Source organism: Heliangelus exortis, chromosome 2 (assembly GCF_036169615.1).
Source record: "Heliangelus exortis chromosome 2, bHelExo1.hap1, whole genome shotgun sequence".
In the NCBI taxonomy this organism is placed as follows: domain Eukaryota; kingdom Metazoa; phylum Chordata; class Aves; order Apodiformes; family Trochilidae; genus Heliangelus; species Heliangelus exortis.
Window position 1 is genome coordinate 19,754,589 of NC_092423.1, and position 23,905 is coordinate 19,778,493.

The following is a 23,905-nucleotide window of genomic DNA, read 5'->3' on the forward strand; positions in this document are numbered from 1 at the left end:
TGTGAGAAATTTTATTTCAATTCCACGGTTAAATTTCCTCTCAATGTATTTACCAAGTTGACTATAATGAAAACTGTTTATTTCTACAGCTGCCCTTTTTTGTTGTGCCACCTCCTTTTACTATTTGCTTGTTTTTCTCAGTGTCATGGTTTGTGAGGTCAGGGACTGTCACTTTTATCCATTCTTGGAAAACAGCCATTGAGATAGCTTGAAAAAGTTATTGTTACTAATGGTAACAACAAAAAATAACAACAATAACAGTAACTGTACATGGTCTTTTACAATTCATCAAATTTTGAGTAGAGCACTTCACAATAATATTAAAAAAAGAGAGCTGGAAAATAATAGAAGAGTCTATTGATCTACGTCCTTATACAGTGTTAAATGTCTTGTATGAGGGGCAATAAAGAAAATAGGAACAATTAACCTCAGAGTGACAGCTCATCCATGTGTGGAACCACTTTTCTCACTAGACCAAGGAAAGCTGCATGGTTCAGCGGATTGCACAGAACCATTGTGACAATAGGGAGAAAAGAAAAATGAAGATGAATTATTTTAGCCAAGAGCTATTTCTAACTACAATGAAGAAGTGGAGCTATGGTAGGATGATGGGGATTAATCTAGCTTTTCCCTGCTTTTGTCCGGATTTCCTCGGTCTTCAGTCAGGAGAGCTGAAACCCTGCAGAGTATCTCTCTGCTCTTTCCCATGAAGTCATTAAAACAGCTTGTGGAGCAAGGAGCTGTATAACAGAATGAAAGGATAATGGAAAAGAACCCAAGAATTTGAAAGGTTAAACTATCTACGGTGGGGGAGGCATTAATGAATCTAATAAAAAAATATAAGCAGGCAGCCCCACTCAGGTATTGCTTAATCCCGAGGGAATCTTTCTATTTACTGGAAAGTTCATGAATATTTGTTCATACAGGAATGTCAGTTTTAATTATGCCAACTGTGGACATCAAGTTTGAACTTAGCCATGCATAGGATACAGGAACCATGTCTCTCCCTGCCCAAGTCCTACAAAGGGATTTACTTAGCTGTCTTAAACCTTAGTTACACAGATGCTTTGGAGCATTAAAAAAAAAAAAAAAAAAAAAGCAGCAGAAAAAGCAGCAGTGTCAGACCTATTTGATTTATTGTTTTTTAACATGGTGCATACAGTGAAAATTTCCAGGGCATCGCTTGCAGTGAAAGAAAGGAAATATTGCCTAGGATGTGAAATAGATATTTTAATATGTATTCCCTACAAAAGGATATTTAAAACACTTCCTGGTAGTCATAGTACTTTGTAGCAAAGAATGTAAGGAGAAGACATGAGAGAAAAGTGACCCTAAAAAAGGTTTGTCTAACTTTCAGGCAGCAGTCTCTTACTTGACATAGCCATTAATAATTTATCGAATAGCTGTGCTCTTTCAGATGAGAATAGATGAATGTATACAACCTCCAGTCTTAATTTCTGTTCATGCACTAAAACAACCTTTAGTACTTGCACATATATTTCAAATTGTCAGGCGAATGCAAATTAAGCAACTGAAAGGAAATTGAAAGGAAAGGCCTGCTTTATTGTACATGCTCTGGGTTGGGCTATTAATTCCTAGAGATGAGTAACCCTACTGAGAGGTAACTGCTCCTCAGAAGGAGCAGGGGATTCACTGTTTGTTTAATAAAAGTCTTATTGACAGCTGTGCACTTGTCAGCTCTTCCCTTCAATGCCACATCAGTGCATCATAAACTACTTTATCATTTGTACCCATATTCAGACCAGTTTGCACTAAATAAGTAATTTGTATTATTGCAATATTATGAATGGAGGCAGAACATCATATTCTGCATATTAAAAAATTCTTGACTTCAGCGAAGGTTCCAACCACTCTTAAAGGCCATCAAATTAACACCCTTTAATTTGTTATTTTCTCAGTGTTCAGCATCTAGCTTTGCAAACAAGAATGTTGTCTTTTCCAGATAACACAAGTGACAACTGTCTGCCCAGTTTTCTACTACTCTAGGGTGAAACACTCCATGGACATCAGTGCAGTTATCAGAACGTGAAAAGCAAATAATAATGAAATACAAGAAATGCTTTTCTTAAATGATAACAAGTGTAACTTGGAATGCCCATAATTGAAATTTAGTCCATTGACCCCAGGGCTCAAATACTCAAGAGAAACTGATTTCATTCTCTTGGCAGAGACAGTAAACATTGCTGTCAACTTTGAAAATACTCTCTGCTGCAAAATCAACTGATAGTTCTTTTAAAAAGCCATGAAAGAAAATAGATTTAAAAAATGGGTAAAAACTTTTTCAGGTGCAAAACATCTTAAGATGATCACAGTTCTGGGCAAGACTATTTGTCTCATGAATGATTCTTTCCCAAAAGAAATTTTCTCAGTGGAACTTTTCCCAAACTTTCATTTCATTTCTTGTGCTCCTCCTCAAATTTTTACATGTATAAACCTTTTAAGCAGAGGGAGCATGTTAACATCTGCCAGGTTAGTCTGCTTCTAATTAGGTGCTGAATGACAGCACAAAAACACCAAGCAACTTTTTTACCCAAATACAAAGGCACAGAACACAAACACAAAATAGATTTTCTCCTGCTGGAATGCTTTAAAAAAATAAAAGTGAAAGCACACAAAAAATATTCTCACTGTTTGCAAGATAAACACACAAAACCTGTATCATCTTTGTTTTTTATTACTATGCTACGTCTCTATTTAAGAGTCAGATTAGCTTCTTTTGGTGCAGAAAAAACAAAACTCAAGAATTAATCGTGAATGAAAATTTTGTCTTTGATCAAGGGGGCCATGATGCTGACTTTAACAGGAACAAAGTTATGCACAAACTGGGGCTTTAATTTAGAGTGTTTGCAAACACATTGTGGATAATTTTTCAATATCTTTTACCTCACTATTGCAAAATGACCATTCAGGTCTGCAGAATAATGAAACACAATTTTTCTGGTCTTATCTAAATTAAAGGTTTACACAGAGTTTCTATTGTAATACATTTATATATGTGAAAACAAAATTGTGGTACATATGTGTACATGAAGACTTCTCATGATATGAGACAGAAAATAATTTACTTACCAGAGATTAATATCTCTGTGAGAGCAGAGATAAAAAAAAAAAATTTAAAAAATGGTAAAATGGAGGAAAAATAGGTGAAGTTCTGTTACCTCCTGGCTAAAAGCTCTCTTTTATTAAAAATTACATGAAACTAAGGTCAAAAGACAGACAAAATGTAGAATTTCATTCTATGGGTTTGGAAAAGAAAGCTCTGCTTTTTCTCTCCAAGAGCCATGTCATTCCTTTTTACTCTTGTATTTCAACCAGATGGTAAAAAACCTACAGTTCAATCTCACCTCTTATATGTATGTGCATCTTTAAGGGATTAAATGCACTACTCCGTTTGACCCTCCTGACTGACACTACCATACTAGCAAAGCCAGGGATATAGATGACCTAAATAGCAGCAATCATCCTAAAGATGATAACTCAGTGCTGAACTCTTCTCTTTTCTCTGCACTTTTTACCAGAAAAATGATTCTCCCTGAATTTGTCACAGAGAGAGAATGAACCCTGCAATTTTCTCTCACGTAGGAATGTTTTATGATAAAATTAGTGTTTGCTGTTAGGTCACATGTCAACAATTAGACAAATTCTTTATGTTCATCAAAATCCACAATTTTTTATTTGGTTGGTCTGATGGATGTGAAACAGTGTTAGCATTGGTGACACTGCACCTCAAATACTGTGTTCAGTTTTGGGCCTCTTACTACAAGAAAGACACTGAGGTGCTGGAGCATGTCCAAAGAAAGGTAACAAAGCTGGTGAAGAATCTAGAGCCCTACTTGAAAGAAGTTGTAGAAAGATGGGTATCGGTTTCTTCTTCCAACTAATAAGCAATAGGATAAGAGTAAGTGGCCTCAAGTTGTGCCAGAGGAGGTTTAGATTGGATATTAGGGAAGATTTTTTCACAGAACTGGTTGTCAGGTGCTGGAACAGGCAGCCCAAGTGGTTGATTCACCATCCCTGGAGGTATTTAAAAAGACCTATAGATATGCTTCAGTGGTGGAATTGGTAGTGTTAGGTTAACAGGCTCAACGATGTTAAAGGTCTTTTCCAATCTAAATGATTCTATTAAAACACTATCAGACATCCATAGCTACTGGATGAGAGAAGACAGACCAATATCTGTCCAAGGATGGCTACTGAGGAACAGTTGTAGGTGTAAGGATAGTTGAATGAGATTAACACAGGTACAATAGTAACATTGGGAAGAAACCAACATACACCTCACTGCAGCCTCCTTTCGGGTAGTTGTAGAGAGCAATAAGGTCTCCCATCAGTCTCCTTTTCTTCAGACTAAACAACTTCAGTTCCCTCAGCTGCTCATAAGACTTGCTCTCTAGACCCTTCACCAGTTTCAAGACTGTTCTTTGAACACAAACGAAAGATGTTTCCACATGAGAGCTCTCTAAAAGTCATTTAGCAACATCTCCTCTCCATGTGTTTGACCTTGTTATTGGGCAGCCAAAGAACAGAAACTCTCTTGCTGCAAGGGCTGGGGCTAACCTGCACCTACACATCCAAGTTCACTCCACAAAATCTCCACACTACTACCTATGTAATTTCTAGCCAGAAGCTGTGTCACCCTGACTGCATGGCCATGCATGAGTTAATATGCTCCTGCAGAGAGGAATCAGATCATTTAGGCCAGCTGAGCATGCAGGGATACAGCTTACAGTGAACTCAGCAGAGACACTGGATTTCCCCTGTCTTTTGGCCCTCCATTTACAACTGGAATGTGAGTCTACCAGGACACTGCATTTTTTATGGGGCAGGTATGTGGTTCCCCAAAGCTAAGCTTTTTTCCTTTACATAACGCACATCCCTGAACAGATGATTAATGACCTACATATAGTGGCTGTGGGAGGGAATAAGGGAAGGTACAGCTAGAAAGATTTTCCAGAGCCTCAGAGGAATTTCAATAAAAATGTTCTCTCTACCTCTTTTAGAACAGTCTGCTCTGTACTTAGGTTCTACACAGTAACAGAGTGTGATTTTCTTGGTTTTGTGGGTTCATTCCTTTAGCATTTGTTAACACATTGAAGTTAAGACATTGCAACACTTTACTTGGTAGCATGATGAATTGTAAAGTTATGGCTCAACTAATGCTTTGAAAATTGTTTTCCAGTTGCATGTAAGGAATGAAAGGTGGTCTTTAAGTGAAAACATTATGAACCTGAAAATTCTGAATTCAATATGTGACTTTGCTATCAGTTCTCTGTAGAATGCAGAGCAACTTGGTAAGTCTCTCCAAGACTGATCAGCTGCCTAGTGTAGTGCCACCGCCCTGTGACACCAACAGGAGATGATAAGATAAAACATTAAGTAATGCAGCCTTGTTTTTAAAGTTCACCCCACTATATAACATTTAGCCCTCCATAAGATCCCCATTTAGATTTCCATGTGTTTTTCACATTAGTCCTTTGGGCCACTACGAAGTCCACAAATCTTTGTGCTTAACAAAATCAGCTAAATGTATCCCTTTACAGCAAATTCCTGACAACTGGATGAGCAGACACTGTATATAATTTTATATCTGGCTTAGAAAACCAAAGACTAAACTGGTAGATGTCAGACTTCAATATAAGTAAGTCTCCATACAGAGTTACTATGGTTTAGTTAAACTGTTTTACCATCATGCCTCTTTAACCAAATGTGGTATAGAATTCCAAATATGATGCAAATATTCCTTTTGTGCAAATTTCCTTTTGTGCTACAGGCAGAAAGTGACATTTGATTTCTAGGGGCTACATTCCAGTGCCACTACTTGGGAAAAACCCTGTGATTATTTGAGTGATGTTCTAAAAGATTGGATTGGTGTTCTTTACATATTCTGTGATGCCAGCTGCAATAAGATGATCATGGTGAAATTGGGATGCAGTGGAGATGAAAGAATCTCTGGAAAAGACAAATATCTTGCTCCAAGAAACATTTAAGCAAAAACGCAAGTACCATGAAAAAAACCAGTAAATAACACAATTTATTAATGCTACCAATTTAAATGTCCTAACAATAAAGGTAACTAATCTGGTATTCTATTTTTTGCTGATAAAGGATGAGTTCAGCACTTTTAATTTGCATTTGCTTTAAATACCACGCATGCAGCCCACTGGCCAATACATGGAATATGTAGAACATGTTTCTTCCTGATTTTATGGACAAGGAAGATGACAATATTTATATCAGAGGCTGTTGCTTTTCCAAGCTTATGCTCTTGGCTTTGAAAGGCTTTCTTCCAAAAGGATACCTGCCAGCAGGCACTGATGTAGTATCATACTTAAACACCAGCAAGTCTGTATCTGCTTTCCTCAAATCACAAGATTTCCTGAGAAGAAAGAACTTGAATTACACTGGAGATATTTCACGTTTCTTACATAAACATGCTATGGTAGATCCCAGACATTTTCCTCAGTGTAATCCCTTCCTATTCTGAGTGCTACAGATAACTTGCAGAAAGCAGTGAGCAGCATTTAGCAAATTGCTTGGTGTCTGAAGTTCGACTTTGATCATGCTTTGATCATACTGAAAAATACGAGAGATCTCTAATATGTCTTTAAGGTCTAACTCTAACTTGTGCATAGAACAGCCTGCTGAGAAATGATAGAGGAAATGACAGCTTGGAAATGGTCAGGGAGACACAGAATAAAATGTGGAGATGCATCAGCATTTCTTTGCTCCTAATTTATAGTGTGAAATAAAATATATGGGAAGATTCGCTGCCTTAACATGAATTATATTTCATTTGTTGTCTTTGGAATTTCCTTCCTAACTACATATAAAAAAAATCCTGATAAACTCTGTTTACAACAATCTTTCTGGTTTATTTGATAATGAAGATGGCTAATTGTTCTTCTTGAATCTACCTTTCTTCATATTCCTAAATCATTAACGCATTTCTAACCATCTGTACCTGTTTTGCTTATCACTGTGTATCACTTTTCTATGGCTTATATTTTCATCATTACTGAAATAATTTCACAGCTACTCTTTGATAAGAATTTTTTTATACCAGTCCAGCACAGATAAAGTAAACTTAACGACAAGCTGTCTGCAAGGAAATCCTCTCTTGCCTACGATTGTATGAGCCCTGCACACATTAGCAGTTTTGATTAAGTGGAACATAGACAAGTAAATATATATTTACATAATCCAGAACCTAATCTCAACAGGATATTTGCAGTAATGGTAAAAACCTTCAATACTCCCTTTTTCATAAGAGAATAACAGAAGAATTGATCTGAATCTTGGTCTCACAGGTTTCTGGACAGAAATGGAAACAGAGCACATTAGCTAAGACACCCTGAAGAGAGTTAGTGTAAGGAAACTTTGGCTACCTACAGGTAAGATGCCCACTCTTGGCATGTCATTAAGACTTTTCTCTGTAGCTGATAGAACTAGGGACCTCTATATTGTAACTTATCCTATTTTGGGTACTTCTTTTAGGATGACATCAATGACTTCCTCTTGCCTAATGTTTGCTGCTGGCTATGAGAAAGGCCCAAAAGAAGAGCCTGTGGATATCTGGCTAATCACAAGATGAGATGAAGCCTCTGGAAGGTCATTTCCTGTGGCTAGGCCAAGATCTGATGACAAAAAAAGCCACATCCTGTGGATCTTACCCCTACAAGGGCCACTTTAAAACACTTTTAAACCACCATGAAGATTAGGTTTAGCATTCTTCAATTTTATGTGTTTTATATTAAAATTGAGTGGACTCAAATACTTTGTAGTGACTTCTTAACATGAATTAGCTACTTTGGTCATAATATATATATGACCTTGTGGTCATAATAACTTTTGTCATATCAAAAACATTATTTTTCTCTAAAGTCTGGTGTGTCTCTTTTGAAATAGGTCTCATTTTTTGATCATTTAGGATCTTAAGATATTAGAAGGTAATAGGTTAGATGACTACTATCAGGCATGAACATGATGCAGCTGTTTTTCAAGGTACACATGAGAAACAGGACTGAATCATCTCCATAATTTGCCAAGAATTCTTATGGTACCAAGTGTTCAGACTGCAATTTTTAAGGGAAATTAAGAAGACAGATCACTAATGGGAGCTAGTTTCCAGGCACAGAAAACTTAAAAAAAAGAAATAAATGGAAAAAAAAAAAAAAGAGTATCCTTGGTTAAATATCATTATGTAAGGTAGATGGGTGTATAAAAGTACTCTTTTTTCAAAACTTGGGTCTGTATTTTGGTAATTTCCTACAGAGTTTCCTAATCTTTCAAGCTCAAATTAAGCTTTATAGAAAATGAACATTAATCCTGTACATCACTATTGCTCATATATAGACCACCTTTGAAAAAGTTTACCATGAAGTATAGGCAGCAGGACATTTCCTAGCACTACATGTGCTGGGATGGACTTGTACAAAAATAAATAAAAAAGCTTTCCCCCACAGGCAGATGTATTTTTTTCAATGGCTTAACTTTTTTTTTTTAACAGTATTTTCAGTACATCTTGATGAATGAGAAGTGTAGCAGCTTCTCTGATACTGTTGAACACACATGCATTTTTCTATTGAGTTACAAAGTTGAAGGATTGAGAAGGACTCAGAGCAATCAAATCATCACAATATGATGTCTACAAAGGTCAAATAAAACATTTGGATGTGCCGGCCGAAGAGTAATCATCAGGAAAATACTGCATTACTGTATAGCCACAGACAATTGCTCACAATTTTTATGAAAAATTAGGCTTTTAGACTGTTTAGTCAGCTGTATTGTAAGAAAAAAAAAAATCCAACTGAATCTGACATTAATATCAAAAAATACACCTGTACTGTTGGACATTATCTTAAAACTTACAAAATGCTTGCTATTTTAAAGAGAACTAAGATTTAATGAAAATGTGATGGCAGGTCAGTAGTGTTTTAAAAGGGTTTAGGAATGTATGTGTTGGGTATCTATGATGTGTCTATGGAAAAAGACAGAAGAAAAAGAAAAAAGTAAATTTGAAATGCATGTTAAAACATGTCATGTAAGATTGTGTGTGAATTACAGCACCAACTGGCAAGTGATTTTCTCATATGATTAAAAGGTCAAAGTTTGACCTGAACTCAACATTTAATTTACATTTAGCTGCTGCTTTATAACAATTGGTTTCAAAAGTTCCAGGCAGAGGTGAGATGCAAAATTTCTATAGAATCCTTTTGTTGGACTTAACTAGATATTGACTCCTATCATCCAAGGACACTTCAAGCTATAGACCATCATTGATCCAATATACCTTTGGGTTTCCATTATAAAAGGTTCTCTTTCATTAGGGATTTAAAAGATCTTGTGTGAGAAAATAAAGACCCTGTATTCATGACCTGAAATAATCTACTCTTTATGAAAGGCTGGCAAATCACACAGAATCAAAGAACGTGCATGCAGCTGCAGAGGTTTTATCTGAGCCTAATCTAGGGGTCACTGGAAAATTCAATGCATAATTGAAGATTCATCAAAAAGAACTTCTCAGATTAAAAGCTACGTTTATTGTGTGAATGAGAAATCCTGGTGTGTTGCTTTGCTTCTGTTTTGTTTGAAGTCAGTTTTTTTTTTCTAAATTTCAAGAATAAAAGAAACTACTCAAGGAATATGAATAATCACATCGGGTGCTGCTTTGCCCTGCTGAAATGCAGCACCTTTTTGTGTGGAGATGGGCTTTATGTACTTAAGATAAGTGATGCCACAAACCCTACCACCTCACTCTGCAAAGTATGTCACAACCATCTCACAGTTGCTCTAGTATTCATGATTTGTTTGCTTTCACAGGGTTTTCCTTGTCAGTTCTCGTGCAAAGAGAAGGCAAGTGAAAAGATAATCCCAAATCCAAAGAAACCTGGAACAAACCCACCTTTTGAATTATTATTTTATATATATATATATATATATATATAACAGCATGCTACTCTGAACTATTCATGAGATATTCAAGGTGCAGAGCTGTCAGATGCCAGGCCAGCCGCCTGCCATGGAGTGATGGCTCACAGACAGTGAAGTCCTGAGTGATTCCCCTTGTCTGTTGATGTTTAAGAGCACTGAAGCACTTCTCACAAAAAAATAAAAAAAATAAAAAGCACTTTGATTTCAAGAACAGAAGACTAAGAGAAACAAAGGTCCCAGAACATTTCCACAGATAAAAAGAATACCTAAAAGTACCACTCTGTGTTTATAAATGATCTTATTCTATGGGACCACTTAGGTGTCAAGCCATATCAAACAACACTGCCAACAAATGGACAATTCAATGCCTACTACTGTATGTGACCAGCTATGCTGTAGTAAATGACAGCAAAATGACAGAGGAGTGACTAGTGAGGAAGGGGATGACAACTGTGTCCTGTGGAGTGAGCAGATCTCTAACTCGAGGGATGGAGAAAATAATGACCGAATATTACTGAAAAACAAATTATGGGAAAACAAACCAAAATGCTAAGTGGTGTCTGACTACAATGTTTTTTCAAAACTTTCTGAGGGCCCTGAAAGACCATGATGCTTCAGCTCTCCTGACCCACCAGACATGGGTTCTCTGCCCATGGGCTTGGGGTCTTCATGCAAACTCAAACCCAAGCCTAAGCTATGCTACAGGTCAACTGGTAGTCAGCCCCAAATTTGATCTTATCTCCTGGACCAGCCTTGAATCTATGCTGAAGGGAGCTTAGTCTTGTCCCTGGACACATCTCCTTGGATGGACCTTGGACCTGTGCTTTAGCCTTATCTCTAGCCCCATCTCTTTTTGCTTCTCACTGGACTCCCTCTACGGACTTAGTTTATCACCTCACCTTCTCTGAGACTCCTGACAGAATCTGCTTCCTTCTGTCCTTGGCTGAGCTGTGCTGCTGGCTGCTGTGCCTCACCTGCTCCATTACTGCTCCCAGCCTTGCCTTGCCAGCTGGGCTTCCTGCCTTGCCCCTGGGCTTGCCTCATCACAGCAGACTCGACTGATGCTCACTAGGCTGGAGCTGAGCCTGGCTGCTGCCCCTGAGCTTCTGGACTCACCCTGCACCCTGCCTGCTGCCACGCTTGCTGCTACCCTGCCCCTGGGGGAAGTTGAGTTCTACCTGCCTGGAGGAAAGGCAATCAGAGCCTATAATATTCCCCTTGATATCAGTGGAAATATCATTTCAGTTTTCTCAGCAAATCATTCTCTGCTCTGACAGACCATCCTGAAGCCCAAAGAAATTAACCTAAATCTTTTCTTCCTGCTCAGAAGACTCCATGAGCAGACACAGACCCAGCCCTATGCTAACTAACAGCAAAATTCTCATCAGCTTCAAAGGGAGAAGGAACAAACCTCAGGTCTCAGCCCTTGAACCCACAAATAAGATAACAAAAGCAGTCCCCTGCAGAGCCCCATTTAACAGAAGGCTTTATCAGTAAGACAAGGTGATATTAACTTGCACAGGGAGTTTGCATGGAGAAATATGGAATCTCTGCTAGTATAGAGACAGATTTTAAATGAATATGTTTATGAACAAAATGACATGTAATCATTACTATGAATGAGTTTTTAACACAATATTACTATCTAGAACTCATATCTGCTCACATAACACAGTTAAATAAGACTGCATTGTTATAATTCAGTTATAATTACATTAATACCACCAAGAATTTATTTACTATGCCATATTTGTAAGATAATTAAGCCTGTTGTTTTATTAAAGAGTTGTAAAAGAGATGTAAATGTTTAATTTACTAAGCAGTTACTATGCTCATTTGCCCTGCTGCTCTTCAACATAGATGTGAAAGACTAAAGTCCTTTGAGAGTCTGGTAACAGCTATTCCTACAACCTGATTTCAATTAGTGAAGTTCAGTGGAGTATAATTTGACAAACTACTGACATTATTTACAGAAAAAGAAATCCTTTCTTACCTCCATTGTCTTTTAGATGCAGTGCTATCTTGGTGTCATCTAAAAAGGAAATTCAAAGTTAGTTGTAGGAAAATACATTTTTCTAGGTCATGAGTCATTTTAGGAGTGAATTTCTAATGTCAAAGACATTTCACAAGTAGAAAATTATATGGCACTTAACTCAATGAGAATTACATTGTGATGTTCTTATACTGAGCAATACTTGATGTCCTTACTACTAAAAAAAAAAACTTGTGAGAGCATTACAGTCTAAAGGAGGATTCAAAATACTGGTAAATAAGGATTTGTCTCATAACACTTAAAATAATTCATTGACGTAACGTGTCCATACATAACTTGATCATTCCATCATATTTAGGACTATATGAAGCAACTATAAATTAAAGCAGAGACTTTGTTCCTCTTCTCCAAATAATGAAAAGGTCTGCCAGATTTAAATCCTATTTATTTCCATATTTCTCATCTTGTTGTGGGCCTTAATGATCAAAATATCAAGGAATAACTCTGCTATGCAGTACAAATCCTGCACCAACAGTTTCTAAACTTCTGCTGCAAACAAACCCAGCCTTTCTTATCAGCAGATTCCCACCTTGAAATGCCTTCACTTCATATTTCCTGTCACAGGCCACTTGAAAAATCTGGTCTTACCTGGTACCTTTTTTTGAGTTAACATCCAATTCCAAGAGAAAATGACACAAACACACATACACACATCTTTTTATAGATGCTAAGATGCTATTTGATTAACCTGGTTTAGCTTTTCTACCCATCTGGATTTTCCATGAAGCAGGAAAGCAGGGTATCTCAACCACAGAAAGGCAAGACTTAAGCAGCCAGTAGAACAAGGGTGAGGATGAATGCACCATCACTTACCCAGTTAATTAATTTCAGGAGCCTGCAGAAGCTATTTCACTACAATGAGCATTACATGGAAAGAACAGTGTCAACTGTTCAAACAATAAGCAGGAAAATTTCAAAGAGGTTTTTCATTTGGGTTATCCAATTGGCCGGCTAAACAGAATACCCAAAGGGATTCAAAACTTATTATTTCTGTGACAGGAGTTTCTACACTAACTTTATCAGGGCCCTCTCCGTCTACTATTTCAACAGGTTTTGGAATATGGCCTGATGGTTAAAGGAACACAGACAACATATTGTAACCACAATTTCTCCAAAAGTCTGTCTGGATTATCTGTTCACTCCCACCACTGCCTTCTACTCCAGCACTCATCCCCTTTGCACCTTATTGTTGGGGGAGCAAGTTGCAATTTAAAAGCAGTAGCAGATGTCACCTTGACTGCTGTTCCCTATTCCTTCCACTGCCCCAGAGAGAAATGGTCAACACAAACACATATGTAAAGAAAATAAATTTATTTCAGACTTGGAAATGATGTGTATGCACTACAATGTAGTGCAGTGTCTATACTTCACCTTCTGTGGGCAGGCTCGTTGGCAGCTGGGAAGTGGTGGATGCTCTGGTGGTTGTTAAAACTCTGAACTTTGTGGTGGTTGGCAGAAGGGTGGTGGTGGAGTAGGAAGGTGTTTCAGTTGTGTCTATAGTCTTGTCACAAATCTTATCTTTTGACTGTTGAGAAACAACAAAAACAAAGAAGAGAAAATTAATTCTCAGTGGAGACTTGTCACTGAATGAAGAATTTAAGCATGGACAGGCTGTCAGGATAAAAAGAATGGAAATCGAAACACTAAATCAAGGAATTTCAAGAGCAGCTTTTTTTTTTTTTCCTCTGTACTCTGTACTCTACAAAGTGTTAAGCAACATACATTTTTCTCATTTAGCTGCAGAACTTACAACACTAAATTGCTAATGACAAGGCTTCAAAGTCATCCCTGAATGTCAAACATGTTATTTCCCCATTCAGATTTTAACATCTAAGACAATCATTCAAATTTTCACTCTTCAGTTGTGAATGCTCAGTGCCATTGGACTGAGTGCCATAAAAAATGTTAAAAAAAGGTGTGGGAATTAAGTCATAGTAGTATGATAACATGCAGTTATCACAAAAAGAATATTTATATATGTGTAAAATGTGGAAATGTATTCAGCCTGTAGAATGTTTATGTACAGCACTATAGAGCAATTCACTACTGAATGCACGTTCACTATATAATATGTACTATATAATAGTAAAATTTCACATACCAGAAGTGTATGTAACAATTATTAATTAAAAATATTAAAAACCCTAAACCATAAAATATACTAATAATAGGCATTACTGTATTGTGTTATATTTTACAAGCACACAATAAATTATATTCACCATCATAAAAGATCTTATATTTTTAGGGATAAAATTTTTTATATGAATCTCAAGTCTGTTCTTTTAAATCTCTGGACACTTTTAAATTTGTGAATGTGTAATGAATATTTTATTTTAGGATCATACAGTTTTGCAGAGAAATACATCCAATTAACTAGTAGCAAATATGGGAGCTGCCTGTAACTCCCACTGTCCCCATTAATTTTAATGAGAAGTGGAATACCACATAGCCTGTTCATTTTATCAAGATCTGACTGTCAAAACCCACTGGGTGTTGTCTTTCTTTTAATATGTATGGGTAATTTATTGTCCTTTGTTTTACAAGAAACAATAAATTATATGAAAAAACACATCAGTATAACTATTCTTTAAATTTCTTCGTGTTTTAGCTTTAAAACTGCTGTTAATTTCACAGATGGAATTGAAAATTTAGCTCAAAATCTATATTCCAGAGAAGGAACTTTACTATGAGGATTCTAATTATTCATCCTCTTGAATTGAATGGGTGCAAAATTAACCTCTGTGTGCTCATTATTGCTCCTTCATTGAACTCCATCAGTCACCTCAGGCATCATTCTGGAAAATGCTAAGTAAGCTCTTGCTTGTACTTCGGAGAGCCTGAAAGCTGAACTTTGAGCACCTATCTCTGGTCAATAATTTGTTCAAATCAAACTATTAGTTCCTCAAATACACTTAGTGTATCAATAATTTCCTCTCAGATCATGTACTAAGCTTTGGAGCACTAGTTGCACTGAAATAAGACTTAAGAAGAGTGGTGATGCTGCTGTTATGCAAACAGTAGGTTTTGGCTCACTTCATCTACAGATACAACTGAGCCCTATTTTATTATAATCTAGATTACAGAAATACAAAGATTTTGCACTATAACAACAACAAAAAATACTCCCACTGACTTATTTAATGATCTTGAAAAAGCTGTCCTCCAAAGACAAAAAAGCTCAAAGCAATTCCATTCTTAAATCATCAGTTTATAAACTGCAAAGCTGAAGCTTCAAGCCCACATAACAAGGCAGTATGTAGGACACCATTATTTTGCAAGTACAGTTGCAGGAAAAAATATTCTTCCATCAGACTGGATTTATATGATTACTTCTCCTGTTTCTACTGAGAATAAAACAGAATGTCCTTTTCTAACTAGGCACTTGGGGCTACAATTTGTCCTCAGTTTCACCTGACATTACACTTCAGAAGGGCTATGTTGCTGAAATGCATGACAGAATGTAACCCGTTTAGCCAATATGGAAAAGTAACTGCTTTTTTATGGTCACCAGGAGATTAAAAGTGTCATAAATTAATTTATTCCTATGACCACACTCCCCAAGTGGAAAAAAAAATGAAAAACCAAACCAAAACACCAAAACTCATAACAAAAAATAACCCTCAAACAAAAAAGTCCTTTTAAAAAGAGGACACAAGGAAAGAGGCATCAGTAACATATTTACATATGTGTCTTGAAAATGAACTACTCTGGCCTGGGAGTACGAGTAACTCTTTTAGAGGAGTGAAATTCTTCAGGTTATTTCCACTGAATGATAAACATAGCACATATTTGGCCTTGAAACCATACGTGTTAATATGAAGAATTTAATAAAAAGCATCATAAGTATATAAATGGCCTCTGATAGTCTGAGGATGTAAACTACTCACATACCTCTTCAGGGCAGCCACTGTCTACCCAGTCTTGCCGGTGACGGTCAAATCCACTGGAGCATCTTTAAGTAATGACATAGATAGAAGTTGTCCAGATGGAAATAGGAGGAAAACAAGAACAAGAAAGGAAGGGAGAAGAAGAGAATGACAGAATAAGTAAATGATGTGATTCACTTTAAAATCTATATGATTTATGTGGTATTACTTTTATTGAAGAGGCTGTTGCTCACAATAGGAGCCAATCAGTGAATTAATTTCAGTGAATGAGTTATTATTTAAGTGATTTTTTTTTATTTATTTGTTGTTGTTTTAATTTTTAAATAGTGGGGAGACTCCCTTCCACAGGATAATTGTTCTTAGGACTCTACTGAGCTATAGCATTTTTACATTTCATGTCAGCCATATGGGGATGTAAATCAGTTTAATTATTTCTGTCCAGACTTCTTAGCCAGGAAAATTTAATCCCAAAAAGGATGTGGTGACCCAGTTCCTGCTTTTATCAGGCAAGGTGATCTGAGACACCAAGATACACATATAATAACATGATCAGGGTTCACAGTTTAGATAACATCTCCTCTGAACAGACTTCATGACAATTCAACAATATTATGGTGCTGATTCTACCTCCTCACTAGCTACTAGCAACTCAAATTGCATGCATATTTCTTAGTGGAATTAGGCGAGGTTAATAACCTGTTTGCAATATCCTTTCTCATTTGCAATATCTAGTAAAGAAATTTTAAAGCAAGTTTTATGACTTTAATACAAAGATTCCCCTGGCAATCCCCACCTCACAAGTGCTAGCAGTGTTGATACAGTAACTTAGGGTTTCCTAGACAACAAAAATACCATTAGAAACAGAAAACATTATTAAGATTGCAAGCAAATAATTAAACCATGATGTCTGAATTTGAAAAAGATTCTCCCCAGTTAGGTTTGTTTATTTTCTGAATGAATTATGTAGATTATTTTGTCATGAGACAGGTTGGTGTCATTTGACATCCATAGTCATAATTTAGCAGAATGTACAGCAAGTAACTTTCTCACTACCTTTCTCACTACCTTTTAGTAAGCCTAGGCCACTTGTATGGTCAGCTGTATTTATGGGGTCTTTTTTTTTGTTCTCAGTGAACTGAAAGATGCCAAGACATGCCATATACTACTCCAATCAAGGCAAACAGGTGCATTTGGCAGAACGGAACAATGAGAGCATTTTTATAGTAGAAGTGGATGTAACAAGAGGATGTAAACAACAGTAACAAGACACTTGGGATAATAAACTTCACTGTATAATTATTCCGAGCAGCATCTACAATGCTTTTGACCACAGCTTTGAGAATATGTTGGTTATCTTGTTAGCTGGACTTGCACTGATCCACATTCCATCATTTTGCATTGTTACCTAAAAAACACCACAACCCTAACAGGTGTCACTTATCACACACCCCATAGCAACTGACTTTTTGAAAAACCTATTGAAGTGAAGAAAAACAGGTGCCCAAACCAGAAATGCATTCCAGAGAAATTATAAGACCTCCTTCCCAATGGGTGGGAATAAAGGCTACTGCAGAGTATTTTGTCTTGCTGAAGGCTGAGTGAGTCAGTGCTATACTGGGACCTCAGTACTGCCTCCCCATTTTTGGGGTGTTCTGTATCCATGGATGCTTGAGAGAATAAAGAGGATCTTGCTAAACAGAAAGAAATTATAGCATAACATTCCAGGCATGAATAGAACATATTTATTTTTTAAGTCTCAGTCTTCATTAAACCCTGGAAATCAGGAACTAGATAGGCTCCAAGCAAACCTGGCTTGTAAACTTCCTTTGAGGCATGTGCCAATGAGATGTCAGTCATAGCAGACATTATCATTGCTCTGGTTTTTGGGTTAGAATTGTGGGAATTGTCATCCTACTGCACTATCTGCTCTACTGACTGCAATTTTAAGACATTCCTCTAGTAGCATGTTGGTAATTCCCTGTTGCCATTAAAACAATGGAGCAGATTTGATTAGCTGTGCCAGTTATGCCATCTGTCAACATGGTCACTTTATAACAACTTCATTTTCAAGTTATGATTGAAATCAGCTCCTAGCAAAGCAATAACAAAGATATTCTGGGAAATGAGAATTAGGACATTCAAGAACTGTAAGGAATTTCAGTATTTATGTGGAACTTGGGAGTCCTGGTTTAGTAAGCAATGGGAGAATTAAAGTCTCTGAACGTGTAGCAGTGATGATTTGGTATAAATACTGCAGCTGAATCTGGGTAACAAGAAAGATGTCGGAATCCTTTCAGTGAACTGAATGTAGGCAGAAAGGAGATGAAGATGTCATCAGATCTACCAGATGCCTTTTACCTGTCCTTGGCAGAGAATATTTAAATGACAAGAAATATCCATTCAGTGCATGAGCTGAAATGCTTTGTCTTCTTAGAGACTTCACGAAGGATCAATAATATTTTTTTGCCTGGATATATGTAACAGCATGTGAAGAACAGTTTTATGGAAACTAAAGGGCATTCCAGAAATCTCAAATGATTTCTTAAATACTGTGTAATTACTCAGAACAGTTAATCTGTTTGTTAACTTTTCTAAATAAAAGGTTAACTTCGAAAATTAAATCGAAAATTGAATGGACAGAACTCTTTTCTGTCTTTAACTGCTAAAGGCGCATACATTAGAAAAAGATTAACACACTTCCTAGGTTGTTATTAAAAAAAAAACAAAAAAAAGCATTTTAAAGTGGAATTTCTTTGCAAGACAATAGATACAGGAAGTAAAAAAAAAAAAAAAAAAAAAAAGAAAAATACCCCTTAAATTTTGTGTCTGTCTAGTGGAAAACACCACCTTAATCATAGATGGAGGGAAAAAAAATCTCTTTGTGCTCAGTCTGACTTTGCCTGCATTTACCACAAAACAGGCTCCAGTTTGGTTCTTCCATCCTTTAAATATCACTTGAGACACTGTGGTGTCTGGCAAAAGACTAGTGTCCTTCCTTCCCACCCCCCCCTGACTTTCTCTTGTCACAAATGCAGAACTTGATCACAGCTCAAAGCACTTATGAAGTTCATGGAAGCCTCACTGTGAATGACTGTGGCATGAATTTGTAAGGTATCTGAATGGTATTTATGCTTAGCATCTAGCTCAACATCTAATCATGTATCTGAATTCAAGCACAAATGTATTGTCTGTTTTTACCCTTTAATTAACTTTAGAATAGGATGACTATTTGAATTTTACAAGGGCATTTGACCCCACTTTCCTGTTCCAAATTAAAAATAGCGAAGATTATTTGCTAAGTGCAAGGATTTTAAATATACTTCAAACAGCCTGCACTATTTTAATGTTTATGAAAAATTCAAATATAATTACTACGACATAGTTAATACTTGATGCAGCATATCTGTATCTGCAGCACTGAACTCTGCTATTGTGTTAACACACTGTGACTCAAAATTTCCAGCATTCAGGTGATAATGAGAAGGATCAGAGAGTGATACCGAGAGTGGTAAAAATTTCAGCTGGCAATCTTCAGCCTGATGACGATTCCACAATTTCATGGGACAGAAAGTTTGGAAAAATACAGATACATATTCTATAAAGTACTCCTGCAATATCATGCAAACAGACAAATGAAAATATTTTAAAAAAAAGCTATTATTTTACAGTAAAAGAGACCAAACATGAGTAATATTCAATATTTGTAACAGAGATATGTGAATAGGCAGCAGAAAATAAGGACTCCCACTGGGAATTCTTGCTGGTTGAAGAGACTAAGAATAATAATGGGCTACAAGAAGTTAGTTTTATTTCCAGTTCAACTAGAAATAAAGGAAAAAAAAAACATAGTTAAAGTGAGATTTGGCAGAGTTCTGATTAAAGAAGAATAGGAGGAAATTTTCTATAATCTTATAGTCAGTTACACCAACAAAAGAAACATGCTGAAAGGCAGATAAAGAATTAAAAATAAGCTTTTGCTAAAGGCTCTCTTTGAATAACTATAAGGAAAAAGAAAGTAAGAGGAGGGCCCTGGAGTTAAATTTATGAGATTACAGTGTCAGAATTTCCAACAGAATCAGCAGAAAACAATAGCAATCAAATATATTCTCTGGGAAGGAGTCACACTGAAATTAGTCTCTGATACTGCATTATACTCTCCACTGTGCATTTATACCTGAACAAAGATGGCATGAAGAGGTAATAGCAACAGAAATTAGCAAAGATTTCTGATCTGTTAGCATTGCTGTTTTGCACACAAGAAATTGCTCAGGATGTGAGGCAAGGAGCTCTGGGTACACTACTGGGTGTACTTCACACCCTTGTTGATGATCCCAGCTACCACAATTAACTCTCTTTTCTCCTTTTTACATGATTGATTGCATTATTTTCTGTCTTTGAGTAAGTGTTCAAAAGAATCTCTTCAATTTTAAGGTGGATGCTCCAAAGATCTTGCACTTTTTTTCCCCAATATGGCATTACATTCCCTTCTGATTCAATAAATAAAAATGAGTGGCCAGACATATTTTGAAAGCTGCTACAAAGCAGTTACATGCTTTACTCTGAGTCTCAGAAACACAGTTATCCCCACAAACCCATCACTTTTTGTCTTGTTTTAAAAATAAAAATATGAAGGTTATCTTTGGAGAAAATATTCCCTTTTTAAGCTTAGAGATGGGAAAAGAGAGTGCAGGTGACACAAAATGATTCATCTAACACATAATTCCATCACAGGACTTAAGAGTTAAGCCTAGATTTTCTGAAAACCAGAGGGGCTTACTCTAATTCACAGTTCCTATGCCTCCCATAGCCCTACTCCCAGACATGAATTGCAGAACCAGGAACGATGGTGAAAAACATCATCCCAAGTGGCATGCACCAAGACACAGATCTCACTCACACCTTGGCCAAGCTTCCTTTCGTATTCATATAACTTTACTAGAATTTTGCTCCTGTATAAAAAAACACTGATAACATTAACAAGCAGTAGAGTCTTTGTGAGAGAGACCTGGTGCATAGAAATAGTGTAAAATAGGGCTGTTCATATTTCTGTTATTACACATGAACTCCCAGAAATTGTAGAATACATCACAAGGCTGTTGCAGTACTAGAGGGCATCAGCATCTCAGCTGCTAGAAAGAGGAGTGTGGAGATGTTTTGGTTAGGCTGGGTTACTGCTCCTGTTATAGCTCATACACAAATCTAATGAGATTAATAAGTCAAAGGAAGCAGGAGCTATGACAGCCAAAGGAGGCTTAATGTGCTAAACTGTCCCTACATAAGCCAATGTTTATATGGCTGTAAAGGCATGCCAAGAAAACAGGAGAGAATGCTGTACAAAGAGCACACAGTTTTGAAACTGCATGTTCATAATACTGCATCTCTGGAAAGCAGGGACGAAACAGGGTTAAGAAAAACTCCTCTTGTAAAGGCTCAGTGAAATTTTCAGCTTGAGAAGAAAAGAAAGGAAGGAAATGAATCATGCAGTAACAGGTTATGTTCAAAGGAACTTAAAGATCACAAATTTATTTATCTCCCAAATTATTTGTCTACTTGTACCTAATTCTTTTTTCTAAAAGTCAAAGTCATGAGCCAACATTCAGCAACAACAATCTGCAAAACAGATCACTGAAGAGTTACAGAACAGTTGTGGCTCATCTACTTCTTAATTACTTGTGCATGGTTATATATGTTGTGATATCTGTGGGAAGCAAGTGGTTTCACTAATGCTATATGATAATGCAGATATTGAAGGAGTTAATAGACCTGAATAGAGAGGAAACTGCAGATGTAATGGTGCACAAAAAAGCCTTGATATTTAGGAAGAATACTGAGAAAACTGTATAATTTCCAAAACTGGGAATATCTCCTAGAGAGAAATGTTGGAGTCCTCACTGTTTAGGTGACTGGAAAGATTGATAAAATATATAAACTATAGAGAATCAGATGACTTGAGAAATTGAACAGTTTGCCTTAGCAGGTCTTAATCACAGATTATCCAAATGTTATGAAGAAACATGCAGATTTCAGATTTGTCTAAATAAAAATTTCTGGTAACATTACATACAAGTATGTATATAGCAATATGTAAAACTTAAAATATTATGCTAACCAAAGGAGATTTTTTTTTTCCCCCTCCCTTAAAGAGTAATATGCAGGAGGCTATGAGACAAACACGATTTTTTTGATGCACAAGTTATGTTGAAGCGTACAATTGTAACAAGTTAGCACTTCTGGAAAGCAGGCTTCTGTGATCATTCAGGCTGTTCCTATACTAGTAAAATAAATATGCCCAGAAATGTTCCTTGGCACTCAAGACCACTGGCACAGAATGATCTATGCCTGGGCAAACAAACTCACTCAACCTTGAAAAGAAGTAAGTTGTACATAAACTGCTCATTGGAAGTAATCCCTGCAACAGTTCAGCTCCTGCACCATGTCTGGGAACTATTCTGGACAATATTCCTGGGCATGGATTGAAATAATGTCAGGGGACATTATCACTATTTCATGGCACCGACAATCACTTTCCGATGCCCAGGAAGTTCCCCAGGTCTGTTTAATTTTTAAATAATTCTATGTTTAAAAATATTTAGTATGGGAAGATGAACTAGAGCTGTACAAGGGACTGTTTTGTATGACCACTGAACTGACCATTAAACCAATCTGACCCGGATGGCCTCTCTGCATTGTACTGCACTGAAACAAAAAGTATAGGAAAAAAAGCATTACAAAATGAGGAACTGCAGATAAGCAAACTAACCCCTTTCAGTATTATCCTAACTTTTATGATAAAGAATTCAGTTAGGGCTACAAAAATAATTCATTTAGTTAGGGGTACCTTGATCATAAAGTGGGAGAACTGCTGCTGTTGAGCCTAACTGCCCATTTTACAAGCTAAGGTTTGGTTTTTTTTTTTGGTTGGTTGGTTTTCTTAAGGCATGTAGTGATAGGATAAGGTTTTAAGCTGGAAGAGGTTAGATTTAGGTTAGATATTAGGAAAAAGTTCTTTAGTGTGAGGGTGGTGAGACACTGGAATGGGTTGCCCAGGAAGGCTGTGGATGCCCCACCCTGGAAGTGTTCAGGGCCAGGCTGGATGAGGCTTGAAGCAACCTGGTCTAGTGGGAGATTTCCCACTAGGTGTCTAGTGAGGGTTGGAACCAGATGATCTTTAAGGTCCTTTCCAACCCAAACTATTCTATGATTCTATGATTTCTTAAAAATCTGTATAATTTATGAGCATAACTGTTCTGAGTTATTGAGGAAAACAAAGCAAAGCATACATATGTTAAACTGTGTGACTAATGCTGCAGCTGTCAGAAAACTGGCTAGTTTCTTTAAGAAAGCAGGATTCAAATTCAGTTGGGTAGATATCAACTCTAATAATAGTAGGATTTACAGTTTTATTCTCTAGCTTGGGGCGGCTGAGAACATCAATGATTACAACAGAGAGCACTGCAGATGAAGGCATGGAGAAAGGTAACCTGGGGAATGAGATCATAAGACAAAGTTGTGCAGTACTTCAAGAAAAAGCTCTGCCCTGAAAAAGTATTTCACATAGCTCTCAGGAGCAATGTGTCAATTTTAAAATACCAACTTTGAACCAGGACAGTTGCTGCTCTAGTGGGTACCCCAGTGAACCGGCAGCTCTTGCTCTGACATGACCGAGGCCTCAGAGCTACTGCAGCTTCACTAGAGTTTTGTTCAGAGACTGAGCTTTTTAGGTTTATCTGTATTAATCATAGGAATTGTACCAGACAATCTGTGCTCAAGAGGAATTACAGAGATTTCACAATAATTCTGTGTAATCTAGCTACTAACAAATTCCAAAAACTTGTTAAGAAATGTAGACAGGCTATTGATCTGCTATTTCTTCATGTAGCTCAGCACTAAGTTCATCTGGCAGCAGACTAATTTAAAATAAAAGCATGTTAAGAGCTCAGGTTCATCGACATTCCATAACAGCACTTTTAAATGTACCATTCTGTATATTTTACTGATATGTACATCTTTA

General features: G+C 36.7%; 1 protein-coding gene across 1 annotated transcript in view; it reads right to left on the minus strand.

Moving 5' to 3' along the window:
* The window catches only part of PLXDC2 (plexin domain containing 2), a 241,864-nt gene that overhangs the window by 13,011 nt on the left and 204,948 nt on the right, over nucleotides 1-23,905 (minus strand). Inside the window, exons 10-12 of the mRNA XM_071735081.1 lie at nucleotides 15,899-15,959; nucleotides 13,376-13,529; nucleotides 11,945-11,983 (exon numbers count right to left, since the gene is read on the minus strand). Of these exons, the coding sequence (XP_071591182.1) occupies nucleotides 11,945-11,983; nucleotides 13,376-13,529; nucleotides 15,899-15,959 (254 nt within the window). The remainder of the gene's footprint in view (nucleotides 1-11,944; nucleotides 11,984-13,375; nucleotides 13,530-15,898; nucleotides 15,960-23,905) is intronic.